This window comes from Prinia subflava, chromosome 14 (assembly GCF_021018805.1).
Source record: "Prinia subflava isolate CZ2003 ecotype Zambia chromosome 14, Cam_Psub_1.2, whole genome shotgun sequence".
In the NCBI taxonomy this organism is placed as follows: Eukaryota; Metazoa; Chordata; class Aves; order Passeriformes; family Cisticolidae; genus Prinia; species Prinia subflava.
The window spans coordinates 12,120,379-12,137,922 of record NC_086260.1 but is presented as its reverse complement, the minus strand read 5'-3'; the positions used below and the strand labels follow the sequence as shown (position 1 = coordinate 12,137,922).

Below are 17,544 nucleotides of genomic sequence, written 5' to 3'. Positions count from 1 at the left end.
TAATGACTTACAAATACAGTCATTTTTTGACACGCTTAGTCGAAAGGATTATTTGGAATAAAGTATAGAAGCAGTAAAAACAAGGGACTGTTGCCATAACTACCTGTCTTGCTTTACAAAACTTGTGGGTCTGTATCACCAACCAGACTCCTACAGCATTAGGGGGAGAAGATGGCTCCTGTGCCAGCCAGGGGACACGGTAAGGCTCTCAGTCCAAACATGTCACACAGTCAACATTACTCTGCTACCCTTTGAAAGATTCTTACAAAAATTATAAAAATCCAACTGTTAGAGACTGAAGTGCTATAATTTATGTCTTAGACATCTTCAAGAAAGACTTTTGCCTGTTATAGCAAAACAGTATAAAAGCTGCAGAGAAAACCACCAAAACCCTGAATAGAGCCCTACACTGCTCATTGATGAAAATAAGATCAAGTGACTCGGGGGAGAAGAATACATTCACAGAGGGATCCAGCTTAGCACCTTGGGGGTGCAGGCCACAGCCCCGGGGCCCTCAGCCGCCAGGCTCCAACATACCCTCACACCGAAGGGTGCAGTGAAGAGAGGTTTTAGGTGTGTGACGGAAAAGCCTCTGGTGAGAGGCAGTGAATGCCCATCCTCTGCTGTGCAGAGGAGCTCAGCTGGGGGCCCCTTCACCCTGGGAAAAGCTGCATCCATATGAAAGACAGCAGAGTCATGGCCCACCAAAGACTCCCCAGAGGGGTTCCCAGACCCTGCACCAGAGATGATGCAGCAGATCCGTAGAGTTGCAAGCGTCAAACGTGCCCTACCCAGAGGAGGCACGTGGGCATTGCCACCTGGCCCAAACCACTTTATTAATCCACTGGATTTCATACTTTTTGGCAATGGGTGGCAGGGGGACCCTCACCAACAAGAAGAGCAGATGGAGGGGAGCAACAAGATGTTGTTGGGACCCTGGCAAGGGTGATATGCTTCCACCTAACCCCTGTCACCCCACTCATGCACAACTCTTTTTCTATTTCTTTCCTTCTTTTTCTTTCTCTTTACCTCTTTTACTATTAAATAAAATATATCACTTTTTTGGCACCAGTGTCTAACTTCACTTGGCTTTAATCAAGTTTTGGTGTATATTTTGAACCTTTCTGAGTTTGATCCATTTTATTCACAGAAGCTTAGTTTCCTTTGGTCTTCAGTGTTAAAACGGTTCGTAACACCAACCAACCAAAAAACAAAACCAAAAAGAGACAGAATCATAGAATATTTAAAGTTGGAAAAGACCTTTAGGATCCTCAAGTCCAATCATCAAAACAGCACCATCACATTCACCACAAAATCATGCTCTCAAGTGCCACATCCACACATTTTTTGAACACTTCCAGGGACAGTGACTTCACCACTTCCCTGGGCAGCCTGTGTGAGGTTTGGACAACCATTTCAGTGAAGAAATATTCCCTAATATGCAACCTAAACCTCCCTTGGTACAAGTGAGGCTGCTTCCTCTCATCCTGTCACCCACGAGAAGATGCCAACCCTCACCTGGCTACACCCACCTTTCAGGCAGTTGTAGAAAGCTAGAGGGTCTTGCTCCTTTATCTCCAGACAGAAACCCCCCAAGCTCCCTCATCAGATTTGTGCTCCAGACCCTTTCCCAGCTCTGTTGTGCTTCTCTGGACACACTCAAGCACCTTAAGGTCTTTCTTGTAGTGGAAAAGCTGCACTGATCCAAACTGATCCAAAGCCAGGTTTTAGAATTTTATTATATTTTTACATTCATATGTTATGTGTTTGGATTTAGCAGGGATCTAAAGCAATCAAGACGCGTTAAAAAAAGTGAAAAGAAGAGATGCAAACCTGTAGTCCTGCAATGTCCATCTTCTCTCGGACACTGAACTTCTGGCCGATCAGCCTCAGTTTTGGCACACAGTACAGCACCATGCTGTTAAACTGCAACGAGGCAAGAGCTTAACTTAGGCAGTTACGTGCTGGACACAGCCTGTACTGTGAAAGTTTAGGGCTCTGGTATGTTTTATTCTAAGACATAAGTCTCAAGAAGAGATTTAAGGTGAAATTGAGGCTGATGGATCATTACTGAAAGAAGTGGGCAGACAGAAACACGTCAGCCAGTCACTTCTCCCTTCGGCCCCTCACTCTGAGTTTGCTTGTCTTAAAAGCACAAGAGCTCTTCTCCCTGTGCCAGCGAGAGCTGGCCATCTCCTGCAGCAAGGTGGTTTGGCTAGAAAACACCTCCTGTGGCACTCTGCAAAAAATCAGCCTCTGAGGAGGGAGATGGAAAAGACCACGTGGGACCTGACGAGGCATCAGAAAAGGCACAGCATGGAAAGAAATGGTTGAGGAAAAAGCTACAAGAGAAAACTGCTGCTTAGAAGGAGTAGCTGGGCTCAGCTGGTGAATGCTTTTTGTCGTTAAGCTTAGGAAGAGGGAAACATACCACAGAATCATAGATTCGAAGGACTGTTTGGGTTGGAAGGGACCTTAAAGCCTATCTCATCCTCCCCCTGCCATGAGAAGAGACCCCTTCCACTAGACCAGTATGCTTTAAGGCCCATCCAACCTGAGCACAACCCTGATAATTAAAGAGCAACTAAAACACTCACCAGGAATAAATACCTATCCTGTGCTGTGCCATTCTTTGCTGAAAGTTTCTGAATGTGTCCTTCTTTAATGAGCTCATTGGCTGGGTTAACAATATCCTCTTCACCACCCAGGCGCTCATAGACTTCCAAAAGCTTGTGCATCTTTTCCTGCAGGTACAAACCCCCAGCAATTTAAATTAAAAAATTTGTTCCATGTGGCCTATCTCCCACTGTTTAATTTCTGTGGTAAATGTATGTAAGTTGAAAGAAAACAGTCTTTCACTTCCACTATAGCTTTGCATTTATATTAAAACCAGTTGTACACTCTTCAGTGCTATTCCCCACTCTGGATTAGTCATACTGGATTAGTTATACTTGGATTGTACCATTTAATGACATTTTGAAATAAATTTATTTGACACTTCTAGATCATTACTATTCAACAATAAATACATATCATAGAATCATAAAGGTTGAAATAGATCGCTAAGATCATTAAGTCCAAATATTAATCTTCGGAACTTCAGAAGCGATGTCCAATATAATCAGTGGCCAAGTTGGAGACCTATTACCAAATAATGGAAGCATGATTTATTTCTTCTACTGCACCACAACAGGAGTAAGCAGCCAACAATTAATTCAACCGTCCACTAACTTGGAGATTTTGCTACAGCACTCTCTTTCCTTTCAGTCTGGCTTGGACCTCACGCAGCAAAATTATTATAGCAGCCTTTTCCAATGGGTTCTTGTGAACTAACAGAAAAAGCAACTGACACAGGAACCAGTGGGCCAATGAGTTGCTTCATATTCCTGGTATCTGCAGAGACACTGTACGCAGCCCCCAGGAAAAGAGTTGTTAGAGCCCCAAAATTAGGAAAAATTTGCACCAAAATATATCCTTATCAAGAGAACATGCCAGACTCAAATAGAAACAGATGGTTTCCTAACTGTATTTTCAGACATACTGACAATACACAGACATCAGCTGGTTACTTCCCCAGCAGCCACAGGAAACGTGGTCTCATGGTGTCCCCACCAGCTAGGGGAGGAAGTAATGGTCTGATAAGGAAGCAGGTATAAACCCTGGACCCCTAAATGCTCAATGGGTGTTAAGCCAGATACACAGTATTTCAGGTCTGTTTGATACAAAATGTCCTGAGACACCCGGGTACACCAAAGGGATAACATCTGCAGCTGTAAAGCCCTTTTACTTCAATGGTAATACACTAGCTCTTCTATATGTAAAATAGGTGCTACTGTCCAAAATCTCCACAGTTTGACTGCCCAGTTTTTGAAGCACAGCTTTCAGAAGCTACTGATGCATGCAGAATGCACATTCTGTGCACTTAAGATGAGCCAAAATCAAATCAAAGCAACCTGCATTCTGTTGAAGAACTGTAGGACTAAAAAACAAGTGTGAAAATCTGCAAGGACACCTTGTGAATGGGCCTAATTGGAATATTTCCAACACTTTTCAAGGAGAAGCAAATAATGAGTTTTAGGAAGATTTTCAATTCATTGGGTCCTTAAGAATGAGGGAAGTAGAATTTAAGCCCAACAAGCCACAGAAAACTGCATTTACAATAAAAAGAACTCAGACATCCAACACATGTTTAAAGCCTGACTGTCAGATATTCCTCTCCAGTTATCATACTGAGCCTGTTGCAATGGGAGGCCCTCAGCTTAGCCAAGTGTTTCAGTCAGATCATAATTCCATTCTGGAATTGCTACTCACCATCTTCCGGATGGCTGCATTGGAATGGTTTGCTGCTGTCGATATCAGCTCCAGTGACTCTGCAATAAGGGTACCAACAGTTATACATTCTCTAGATTATATATTTTAATAGCACCTTGGGGGATGGGGTCATTTCTCGGAGTATAGTTTTTCCTTCAAAGCTGATGATACAGAAGCAATTATAGACACAATCACTGCTGCCTGTTCAGCTGATCTAGGTTTCATCTTTCCCGCCTAAAAATCTAGATGAGCCAAAGCATACAGTCACAAAGAACCCTCACCTTCTGGGAATCACCTATTAAAAGTTAAGTCTCACGTAAGTCTTCCCAAGCATATTTTTAAGATTGTTTTCCTAAAACAAGGCTTGTCTGTTTATGGTGATGTGGACCCTGTTCTGGTTGAGATCAAAAACTCCTCATAATCAAGAGATGTCCATTTCTCCTGTTTCACCACATAAACAGAGGCTATCTGGCTTTCTTGGCAAGAAATACGCATTTAAATATAATACAAATTTAAAACCTTTCTTCCTCTGGCTACTGCAAGGATGTCCTCCTGTCTTTGTCCTTAGCCACCCAACGGATGAAACAAAAATGCTAGATGTTCTACTACAGCAAACTTCATATTGTCACTGTTTATTTGCCAAAGCTGTTTTCATTCCTAGAGCAGGCATTCCAACTCTTTTCTTCTCAACTCCAAAAACAATCAAAATCTCTTTGTTTGGCAATAATTTGATTAATTCAAATCTCCATTTCTACCATAGGCCTGGTTGTAAGTATCGGAACATGTGAAGAAAAAACTGCCCAAGATTTCATTGCGCTTTTAGACAGAGAGGAGTTTACATGTACTTTCAGCATCTTTCCTGTCTGGAGAGTCTTCTGGAAGTTTCTTTAAGTAGTCCTTCAGGAGAAGCTCATAACGAGGAATCCTTTGCACTGGTTCAAGCATGTGATGCTGCAAAGTCAGGTTTCCACACACCTCCTGTTTCTGTAATGGAGAGAAAAGAAGAAGAGGAGGGTTTGGTTTTTTCCTGCCTTTGGTGTTTAACAGCAATGAAAAATGACCATTCACATACAGCTAGAGAGTGTACAGGAGCTTCTCAAGCCATCATGGACCGACAGACTCATTAGGTTGGAAATACTCTTGAGATTATCAAGTCCAAACACAAATATAATACTGCCAAGACCACCAATAAATCAAGTCCACAAGCACCACATCTGCATATCTTTTAAATCCTTCCAGGGATGGTGATTCCATCACTGCCCTGGGCAGCCTGTGCCAGGGCTGGACAACCCTTTCCATCAAGAAATTTTCCTTGACATCCACCTAAACCTTCCCCGGCCCAGCCTGAGCCGTTCCCTCTCCCCCTGTCCCTGTTCCCTGTTCCCAGAGCCTGACTCCCCCGGCTGTCCCCTCCTGTCAGGAGCTGTGCAGAGCCAGAAGCTCCCCTCTGAGCCTCCTTTTCTCCGGCCTGAGCCCCTTTCCAGCTCTCTCAGCCCCGTCCCCAGCTCCATTGCCTTCTCTGGACACACTCAGACCCTCAAGCTCTTTCTTGTTGTGAGGGGCTCAAAAGTGACCCCAGGATTGGAGGTGGGGCCTCAGCAGTGCCAGCACAGGGCATGGGCACTGCCCTGGTCCTGCTGCCACCCCAGGGCTGGAACAGGCCAAGGTGCCCTGGCCCTTCTTGCCCACCTGGGCTCCTGTTCAGCTGCTGCCACCAGCACCCCCAGGACCTTTCCTGCTGGGCCCTTTGCAGCCCCTCTGGCTCAGCCTGGAGCTGCAGGGGCTGTTGTGATCCAAGGACAGGACCTGGAGCTTGGCCTTGTTCAACCTCAGACCACTGGCCTCGGATCCAGCCTCTCCAGATAAACCTAAGGAGCCTTCCTGCCCGAGAGCAGATATCAGAGCTGGCAGGTGTTGACTCTTCATCCCATGTCCGGCATTTTCTGCCAATATGCAACTATCTTCTTTCAGAAGGCTCAGAAAAGCTTTTTCCATCCATGGCCCTGTGCAGCTCTGTTCTCCCAACTACACGAAATTAGAATGCCCCCAGGGATGTATTGCTTGCCAGAGCTCACTGTATGAGCAGCAGACACACTGCTTTGAAAGGCAGTGCTCTCTCAAATTCTAGTTCTTTTTGAGTTGGCCAAGAAGGGGAGGAGGCTTGAATCTGATTACACTAAACATCATCTGATAAGACACCAATGTGCTCTTTGTACAATGGCACTGAGTATTGCAGTGTTCCTGTTTTCGTAGGATTCTGTGAAGCAAAAGAATATTTCTATTTGAAAGAGGAGAAATGAGAATCTCAGTAAGAACCAGTAACTTGCTTTAAAGCACACAGGAAGTTTCTGCTAGCGATGTAATCTGACTCCACAGCAGCATGTTAACCACAGACATACACAGGCTCTTCTACACAGCATTATTTTTACATCAGCTCACTAATGTAGTCTGTTCTACTGTAAACACCCTCTCTACAACCACGTTAATTTCACTGTGCGTTTCTCAGAGAGACGAACTTCTTCCATGTATCTGCAGTTTCCTCATAAATATTCCAGCCCACACCACACTGCCGACTTGCTCCATTCTCACAGCTAGGCTGGAGATAATGGAATGAATGTCTGAGAGAAAAATAATAGCTATCCTTCCAGAAATTCAAAGGACTCAACTTGATAAGTCAGAGTCATCAGCTTATTAGTAGCATTTGATTTTTGTTTTCTGCTTTCCCTAATTTAACATAATTAGTAACAGTGAATGCCTTAAGCTATATATTATATATACACTATTCCATTAGCAGCTTAGGTAGACAGTGCATCCCTGAAGGATCACAACACACTTCAACTGGTATGTTGAAAACTATCAGTTGTTTTTGATAGTGCAGAGATATGTCAGATGAGTGGACTAAGCATTTTGGGTCCAGTCTCTGCCTCCAACAGCTATGATCACTGAGCAACAGAGCAAAAGGCACTGTTTAGGTGTGACTAAATAACCTATTCTGTCATCAGCAGGCTTCCGAGGTGCATCTCCTGCCTGCATTGCCAGTGCCCACTGCATTGCCAGTGGCAAGAGCTCTGCTCAGGCAACAGCAGAGCTGCCCACAGTCTGGAAGCAGTGCAGACTGACAGGTGACACACATCATTTGTGTTGGAACCTCGTTGGTGGGAAGAGAGAGGTGAATTTTAGGGAAGGGAGTTGCCTGTGCTGTAGGGAAAACAGTCCCAAATGGAATTATCCTGCAGGAAGTAATGGCTTGCCACAGGCTGAGGACAGCAAAACTTAGTGCTGGTGTGCATGCCCTTAGTGGCAGCAGGATGGGTGCAGGCAGAAAAAGGGTAAGAAAAGGCCATGTGGAGCAGGAGCACAGCAGGAAAGGACCTCCCCCAGTCCTTGCTTCTCGAAACTTTTGAGTCTCTGACACAGCCCTAAACCTCCACAAAGGGCCTCTCCTCTCCCAGCTTGCTAAGGGATTACTTGATTCCGGACAGATGGCCCAGACTCCCATTTAGGGCAGGCAGCTGTGGGCCCTGCTCAGCTTAACCCACTCCTTGCCAGCCCTCCCCTCCCAAAGGGCGGTATCTGCTTTCCCAGGACTGGTGCAGGGATGCTCCTGAGTGTGCTGCAGCCTGCATCCCTCCAGATGGCCGAGGGGACGAGCGGGACAGAACAGTTTGATACATCAGCATAACTGGAGCTCTTCCCCTCTCCCTGCACAGCTTTTTGTGCAGTTATGAGAAAACACACGAAAATCCGTGTTAAGCATCCTCCTGTGGAGCTGTGATCCCAAGGGCTGTGTGCCACTTTGGAAGCCTCAGGACAACCAGACAAACAGCAGATGCTGTCTGTGATATAGTCAAACTTAAGCACACCCACTTAAAAATTAAAGTTAGAAATGAGGAAGACAAATCCAAAAGAGTCATAATTAGTGGGCCAAGGGTGAAGTTTCATTCTGTGACTTCTGATACTCCTCCTAAACCACAGAATCATGGAATGGTTTGGGACCTTGAAGACCATCCAGTCCAACCCTCATCCACTGTCCCAGGCTGCTCCAAGCATTACAATCTCCAAGTCCTATTATGCCAATTATCAACATACCTGTATGTTCTGAACAACGTCTTTGAAGGGAGAGGACCGCTGCATACATGTGTTCACTATGTCCATTGCCCTGTCAAAGTTCTTTACATATTCTCCATACATTTTCAGAAAAGGAGCAAGTTTCTGTAGGATATCTCCTAGCCGTGGGTTGACACTCCTATGGTAAAGAGAAAGGTAAGTACTGAAATCTCTGGAAATGAATGGTACCTTCAGAGAGAAAACACAGCTGTAAGATTTCGACAGTTGTCTCCCACATGCACAAGCACTTACACATATGTGCAATCAAGACAGGCTAAGTTTAGTTTCATGTAATCTATACAATATCCTAGATGAAATTTCAAACATGAATCCTGATGTACAAGGGATGACATTTCTGCCCTCACTGTCTTAAGTGAAGAGCAGACTGACTACACATCATTACAGGAACATCTATATATCTCTTCTGCCCAGCACAAAATCTTGTGGGAAATTTTACTTATCAAAAATAATCTTTTCCACCACAGCCAAACATCTGAATTAGTTTTAATGCAAAGAGATGGTTCAGTTCAGATGGGTAATCCCTAGGGGGCAGTAACTCCAGGCTGGAGCAGCAGTAGCCACACATCTCTCTCCAGAGACATGGCCAGGCAGAGACAGCCATTCTTCCCCAGGCTGCCTGTGCAATGCCCTCTTTGGCCAGCTGACAAGCTCCTATACTGTCCTGACTCCCAGACTCTGCAGTTTTCCCCCGCTTTGTTACAGTTGTCCCTGCCAGTGCAAGTCAGGCAGAGGTGCTGAGACTCATTTATTCCTACTGGTCACTGATAAATGAGTGAAGACTGGACTCTGCTAAGAGAGAGGCAAGCCCTGGTCTTGTCTTGGTCTGTCAGGGTACCTGGAAAGGTCAGCACTATTTGCACCTGCCACCGCAGGACACCTTGGAGCCAATGTGTCCCTTCAAATTGGGTTTCCTAGATCTGACTTACAATTAACCTTTCTATCTATCACTGCATTTCTGCCTTGTCTACAACTTACAGAATTACAGAATCATTAAGGTTGGTAAAGACCTCTAAAATCAACAAGTCCCACCTTCAACTTATTATAGTAGCCAAATTTTAATTGGTATTTGAAAATACTTATTTCAGCTATGGGGCCAAAATAAGCAATTTCATTCCTTCCTAGTACTGTAATTTCATAGTACTGCAATAATAGGAAAGTGGGAATGCAGTAAGGAAAACAGCTCTGGCAATACTTTGAACTGAAAAAATGCTCACAATGTATTCTAGAAATTTTAAGTGCTCAGGTCTACTCCTTAAGTCAGAAATGTTTCAAAGACTTCATATTAACATATTAAATAACTAACATAACTACTGCATTAAACAATAAAAATCTGCAATTAGACTAGGCCTTACAGTTGCTACAGTTTCTTGAAAATGTATTTTTTATATAATTGTAATGACAGCGACCTACCATTCTTGTGTAATTCTTGTTTTGAGCTCAGGAAGAAGAAATTGTCCATGGAAACAATAGATGGAAGAAATATTTGAGAAGATGCCTGTTATCACTTCAGATGAAATCCCTGCTTCAGACAATTTAGTGCAAAAAACCTGCAGAAGGCAACAAAACAGTACCAACATTTTTTTTCCAAAAAACATGCTGATTTTAGATTGCAATTTTGCAAAGCTGACTGCTTAGAACAGAGCTGCAGATTTTGATCCCTGGTAGCCAGTCCTCGGAGTCTTCAGAAGGCTCACAAAACTCAAGCCCACTGTCACCCCGGGTTAGAGATACCACTATAGGCTACAGAAAAAACTAGGAAAATCTGAGTTGTAATTCAAAAAAGATTGAAATGACTGAGAAGATCAGACATCTCATATTTGGGAGTGCAAGCTGCAAAGAACATCCAGTCCCTGAAAAGCATTTACTGCGATTTACACAAAGCAAAATAAACCATGTGAATGGGCTTTTCTCAATAGGAAAAATTACACTATCCTGAACAAAAGGAAAAGACATTCTCTAGATTTCTATGGTCTAGAAACAGTCTCTGTTCATCTAAAACAAACACTGGAAGTCTTTCATAGAGCTCCAAGAGTCATAGGGTAAAAGGTTCTCCAAGTTACAGCTTCTAACAACATTTCTAGCCAGGTGGCAGCTTTTTGGTTTTTTTTCTTCTACTCATTTTTTAAAAAGCACTTGGCTAGCAATGTGTCTCATCCTTATTTTTATTTCTTTCCTGCACATTCATGGATTTGTTCTTTGAGATAATTATAGAAATGTCTGAATTGTGTAGCATCAACTTAAAGTCTATGGGGAAGACAGTTGAGACTAATCACACCAGTTTCACTTCATCCTCACGTGTAAGCATGATGGGCAACAGTTACAAAACAGAGTGGTAAAAAAATAGTTTGCTGTAGGCATGGGGCTGATACATGTGGCCTGATTTTAGTAAAGCTTCAACATCTTGCACATCAAAGAGCAATCACAGATTTCATCATTTTTTAGTGCCTTCACTGTCCCTGTGATTTCCTCTCCCCATACACCCAGGGAGGAACCAAATGCTGGCAGTATCTGTGTCTCGGGCTGCTGCTTCCCCATTTCCCTTTCTGCCACCAACCTTCTGGTTCCTTCTTGGAGAACCCTCTTGCCCAAAGCTGGCCTCTGGGACCCACAGCACACAGACTGGCAAGCAAACTCCATATTCCACCTGCCCAGAACGTTCGTATTAGCTTTAGCTTAGGCAATGGACAGGAGACATCGTTGCTGCTCACTGAAAAGCAAGAGTTAATTTAAAACAGAATTACCTGATCCAAGAGATGGAGTCTTTTAACATACGCTTCCTCTGTGTGGAGCAGCTCATTGGCGATGTTGAATAGCTTTTGGGGCTCTGTACACTGAAAAAGAAGTTACAAATGACACAACCCATCTGCACCTCCACACCCAGAGTTCCACTAACTGTTCTGTTTTTCATTTTGTCAGTGGCCAAAATCCCTACCACCAGAGGAGCCTGGAGTTAATACATTTCAGAATCTGCTCCATGTCTCTCAAAAGATCACCTTGTCCCAGAGACATTTTTAACGCTGCTTTCTGAAAGAGCAATTAGTAATGCAATCAGTGGCTGGTCAGGACATCACTTGAGTTCATCATGGCTTTATAAAAAGAACCAGAAACATCCTCTAAACTTGGAAATAAGTCTAGTCTATTTGAAAAACAAGGCAAAAACCAGGCTCGTTGGCCAGATTTCTACCCTTGCCAGCACAGCATTACTCTCTATGGCATATTTCTAAAATTTTTGGGCAGCTTTGAATGGAGGCCAATTCCCTGGAAAGAATTTTCAGCAAAGTAACCCAAATCACTCATTGAAACCTTTCATTGAGTTCATTAAAAAAATAAAATGAGAAAGGACTACTTAAAACTCTAAATACAGTTATAAAGCACTGACTTTAGCCACAGTACAGCTAAAAGCTACACAGACCCTTCATTCCCTAAGTACGCAAAAATACCTGAATTAGTAGAATACAGGCTTGAGCTTTCCAACAATCTTTTAAAGTGCTAGACTTTACCGTGCCCACATATAATGAAACCAGTCCAGAACAGAGCATTGGCTGGCTTGTGTTCAGGAATATAACCATGGAAAATGGGCAGCAAAGATGATCAAATGTAGGGAAACTATACTGGGCTGGATCCAGATAAAAAGACAAATGCAATGAAGGTAAGAGGTGCATTAATGATTCCTGGAATGGAGAACACTGACTGGGTGCAATTAATCACAATTTCTACAGGAAAACTGAAGGGCATCAAATAAAATCACCAAGGTGCTGCTTCAGGGGCTGCTTCCTCAAGCAACACCACACTGTCAGCAGTAACCTTCACACAGGTTCACAAAAGAACCAGAAATGTCCATAGAGGAAAAACTCAGCTAAAGTCTATTAAAGACATGGGGCAATTTCCAGTCAGGAAGTACCTGGGCCTGTCACCAGTAGCAATGTTCCATCCCAAATGCCTGTCTCTGGTGCTTGCATTTGGGGCAAGGGCTTCTAGATATAACCCTGTGGGCCACACCAGATTGTTGGAAAACATCAAATAAAGGCTCTCTTTAAGCTTCTTCAACATCATCTTATTTTGTTTCCAAATAAAGTTGATAAGAAATATTTTATCAACTGCCCTCCACACACATTCAGACAAACTACAGTACAACTGAAAACCTCAAAGGCTTTTCAAAGCAAGCCATGACCTCCAACAAATCAGATCCACAGTTATCCTACATGGAATGAGGTGCCACAGCTCCATGATGTAAGTTTTATTGAAGGAAAATGAATAGTTTATCTGAAGCAACATCAGGCTTCCTTTGAAGCAATCCCTCTTTTTCCAGGCACAAATTTGAAGATAGGCAAACATGCCATGAGTGAAGTTTCGACATGGATTCTCTCTGCCCTGCCTCTCAAATTATTTCAAGTCAATTCAAATATTCTTTTAAGCTCTTTCAACATGCTACACAACATCCTGCTCTATTCAATAGGTATTAATACTTAGGGGAAGACAAGAAAAAATCACAGCACAGTAAGTTTTGAAATTATTCTAAGCAAATACATCTTATTTCATTTTACACTGAAGTGCACTGCTGGCCAGTCAAACCCAGTAAGTACAAGGATCTCTCACTGAGAAAGAATTTATCTGCTGGTTTTGCTGGGCACAAAGGAGCACTCAAATGAAACGCACTGATGTAACCAGCTGGCATGCCAGCCACCAAGAACGTCCTTTGAGTTGTTTGAATTCAGAATCGGTAAAATACTTATTTCCAACCAAATACATTTGTAGTCAGAAGTCAATTTTTACATAGCACAGGCACTTTTTAACCTCCTGACCTTCACCATCTGTAATTCAGTTTATATTTCAAGAAAACTTGCTGACATCTGCTTAAATACCAAACAAGGGCTGAATAGACTCAGCTTGAGCTCACTTTTACAGAGTGACTCTATCTTCAGTTGCTCTCTCTGCTAGGGAGAGACACAGGCACATTTTTCAGACAAATTTGCAACATATTTGCCTTTCAATGGGCACAACATTTTAAATTAAATTGTATATTAATTAAATGTGAAACAGTCCCATTCTTCTAACTTCATTTTGTGCCATGGCAAGATAGCTTTAACAAAGCCTGAACCATCCTTCGGTTCACTAGAAATGAGATATTTCATGGTCCATGTTTCTAAAGGAGGTGTAAAATAAATCTGCAAACTGAGACTATGCTGTGCTTTGCGCAATGCTCTTGCTGAGTGACTGCTTGCCACTGCCACAGCATCTGCTGTGCAGTCGTTCACTAGAACCTTAAACCTACTGCAGAGGCTGGATGGAACAGTGTGACTGGTGAGGTGACAAGAAAGATGAGAAAACTGAAGAGGGAGATGTTGACTTCACAACAGAGAAAGTTCACTCCAGTGCTCAAAGCAGCATGATGCACTTTCACTTCTTTGTGGAAGAGTCAAAAATTCATTTCAGCTGCAACTGTCCATAAAACATTCTAAATAAAAGGAAACAACTGCCTGAAATCAAACAGAACCAGCTCCTCATGAAGGTCAGATTCACACTTGGAATGCATTTGCACTCAAATCTTGCAGCAACAATTTTTCATACAACAGCTGTGCACAACTCTATTCAGTCAGCATCTGTCTCACACAGGGCTTTCAGCAAATCTTTAAGAGAGCTGCTGGGATAGAGCTTAGGTTAAAACCATACATAGTTATGCTTCAAAAAGACAAAATGTCCCAGAAAGATTACAGACCACTTCCTACTCAACAATGCTGAAAACAATAAGAAAAAGTTATCCTATGCTTGGTTGTCTTTGCTGGACTGAAATCACATTTTCCTTAAGATATTTAAACCAAATATGACGATGATGGCATATCTGATTTTTCTCAACCAACATTATGACTGAAATATTTACATATGAACATTTATTTTCAGAATATATGTGGGGATAATCTCACCCAAAGGTCTGAGTAGCAGACCAAATTTTATAACACGCACTGGGCAATGAAATCAGATGTGAAGCTCCAGCCACGTACAGGGAGAATGGAAGCATGTGCCCATGAATGCACGGGACCCGTGGGGGACTCCATTGTTACTATTCGCACAGCAGGAAGCAGGACAGAGGGACAAAAGCATTTTTTGGTGATTACAAACGAGCATATATTACTGTAAGTGAAAAAAAACCTAAACAGAAAGCTATGAAGCACTGCTACCCCTCCCAGAAGCATTTCTCAGGCAGTCAGCAGAAGTCTTGGGACTTTGCAGCATGACAGTCCCTCAGTCTCACTTTCATGTCACTTCTTTTCTTTGTAACCATCTTTGTAACCACCGAGGTTAATGTGCATTACTTCCTGGAGCTCCTGACATTTTCTGAGATTTTGCTGAAACTAATAAGCTCCCCTTGGTTCATTTTTATTTTGAGAAAAGATAATTGGAATCTCAGTAAGTCACTCCTGAGATGTTTTAAAACAATTTGTGCTTGTAGTGAGCCCTGTTGAACTGCTGCAGACTCCTAAAGAAGGCCACATCACTGCATAGCTAAACCTAGACTAAATAAAATAATACCAGTCACATACCAGGCAAGGTTTCCTTCCCCAGCCATGAGCTGTGTGCAAGCTTAGGTGGAAGATGGGAGAGATAACTGAAGTAGAAAAGAATGGTTATTCATGAGCTTCATTTATCCTGATATCCTAGGAGTTACTGAGCCATCATTAAATCACTCTGCAGCTGTACTTATGCATCCTTCTCCAACTATAACAACTTTCATATTTAATGAGACCACTGGTTACCTTCATGGTGCAGCTGCAAAGCCTGGTACTAGGGGTAGGAGGGGGAATGCAGGAAAAAGACACTCTCTCCCAACTTAAGGCTTCCTGAAGGAGATGAGATCTCCCCAGCTCCCGAGCCAGCAGTTGATGTCAACTGAATTCTCCTCTCTTCCTTCAAGCAGGAAAACTATCAGTTTTGTCAAGGGTGATGTGAAATTCCAGCCCAAGAATAACCATGGAACAAGTCAGCTTCAAATCACATTAGCTCTCCTTGCTGGAAGCTATGGCCCTTCACTCTAACCCTGAGTCTGTAGTGCCCCTAATCTGCAACAGAATCAAAGGAGGGAGCAGCAAATGACCTCAAGTTTTGCCAGGGGAGGTTTAGATTGGATAAGGAAGAGGCTGCCCAGAAAAGTGGTGGAGTCATCACCCCTGTAAGTGCTCAAAAAACAGGTAAATGTGGTGCGTAGGGACACAGTGTAGTGGTGGACCTGTCAGTGTTAGAGCAGTGGTTGGACTCAATGACCTTGGAGGTCCTTTCCAACTGTAACGATTCTGTGATTTTTGTGAACTCTTGACACAGAAATTGGCTTCACCCAATGTGTTCCCAGAAGAGGGCACAATCTTTATACTGAAGAAGAGGCAGCTGCTCTTTCAGCCTTCCTCCTCTCTATGTGACTGCAAAAACAAGGTGACTTAGTGTAGCTTGGTGACCCTCAAAACTGCCTTTTGGAAGGAGAAATCAACTAAACTGCAAGGGAAAACATGTATTACATCACATAAATGCACCTCAGGAAGAAGTGTAATACAAAAAAACCAAAAAAACGAGTTTTCTTCTGGAGATGCCTTTCTCATAAATTCACCAGGTGAGCTCCAGAGAATTACAACCTCATAACTATGTTTTGTCATCCTTATTTCCTACTATATCGACACTTAACCTAAGGATTAATACTTAGAAACAGCCATCAAATCATTGATGTCTTACAAAACATTGGTATTACTCAACAAAGCACTTCTAAATCATATGATAAAGTGTTCAGCTGGGGGTTGTCACAGTTGGTTTGATACAGCATTCCTAGTCCAACCTGCAAATTTAATTACCAGATTAAAGATTTTTTTAATGTAATGTATTATTTTCCAGGAGTTGGACTTTGATGATTGTTATGGGTTCCTTCCAACTCAGGAAATTCTATGATTCTATGGTTTCTTGCTGGCTTGTTGCAACTAATAATGTGTCTTTTAAATAATATTTCAGTGGCACACATGCACATACATACACATTATGAATATAAAATAACTGAAGTATGTCACTGTGTCTGTGTATGTATAAACACACTTGTCAAGCTCTGACGTATAGAACTTGCATGCTATTTTCACCATTCTTTTATAGTCACCAGAAGATTGACTTAGAAAATTAGAAATGCATTCTAATGTCTACATTTCCTAAGGGACAAGCCCTTGACAGACAAATCATGATATATTTGGTGATTTCAACAGAACCACCCGATTTGTACAAACTGAGGTGTGGACACGACACTTTACTAGCTGCAGCTGCTCACTGTATTCTTTAAAACACAAAAATCCCATATATTACCTTTACTGTCATCATGGCTTGCAGGGAAAAAAACTAACAAACTCAAACACCCCTAAATACAAACAAAAAGAGCCGCCAAACAAAAAGTACAAAAAGTGGAACATTCTGCAGATATTTTGGAATATTGTATTGTTTTTCTGGAAAAATCTAATCCTATTTAACAGCACTATTTCTAAAAATAACTGTCTTGATAAGCTGATAACCAAAGGAATCTGTCATTAATCTTACATAGCTGCTGCAAATACACAACAGCCTGGACTACATTAGTCTGGAATCGAAGAAAAATCTCTTTTCCAGCCACAGTTTCCTGAGGAGTAATTTGACATAACTACCATTAAAACAACTTCTTTGCACTCAAGAAGTGGTCACATCAACAGAAGCACAGATTTCTGTAAAAAAACACTCTAAATTTTGTGTGAGACAAGATTCTGATCCTGTCCATTCTACTCGGATGCAATGTCCTGACCCTGCAAGATGCACTACCCAATTAACTCTGAATAACACAAAGCTCCATGGAAAACAACATGTCTAACAAGCTGAACCTAGACAAACCCAAGCAACAAACACAAGGTGAGAGTATTGACCTACAGAAGTATTTGAATTTTAAACAGCTTACCTCTGGCTGTGATAGATTCTTTTATATAAAACCTTTTAAAGCAAGCTGGGAACCTTTCTAAAAAACTACCTAGGTCAGGAACAAGTTAGGACTTGCATAAAGCAGGAAATAATACTGATTATCATAATACTTTGATGAAAAACCAAACAAACAAATAGTACAAA

General features: G+C 42.3%; 1 protein-coding gene across 4 annotated transcripts in view; it reads right to left on the bottom strand.

Annotated features, from left to right (window-relative positions):
• FGD3 (FYVE, RhoGEF and PH domain containing 3) overlaps positions 1–17,544 on the bottom strand; it is an 82,582-nt gene that overhangs the window by 17,915 nt on the left and 47,123 nt on the right. For all 4 annotated transcript variants that reach the window (XM_063411239.1, XM_063411236.1, XM_063411238.1 and 1 more), the window contains exons 5-11: positions 11,181–11,270; positions 9,850–9,986; positions 8,401–8,557; positions 5,157–5,295; positions 4,312–4,370; positions 2,598–2,744; positions 1,834–1,926 (exon numbers count right to left, since the gene is read on the bottom strand). In XM_063411239.1, the coding sequence (XP_063267309.1) occupies positions 1,834–1,926; positions 2,598–2,744; positions 4,312–4,370; positions 5,157–5,295; positions 8,401–8,557; positions 9,850–9,986; positions 11,181–11,270 (822 nt within the window). The remainder of the gene's footprint in view (positions 1–1,833; positions 1,927–2,597; positions 2,745–4,311; positions 4,371–5,156; positions 5,296–8,400; positions 8,558–9,849; positions 9,987–11,180; positions 11,271–17,544) is intronic.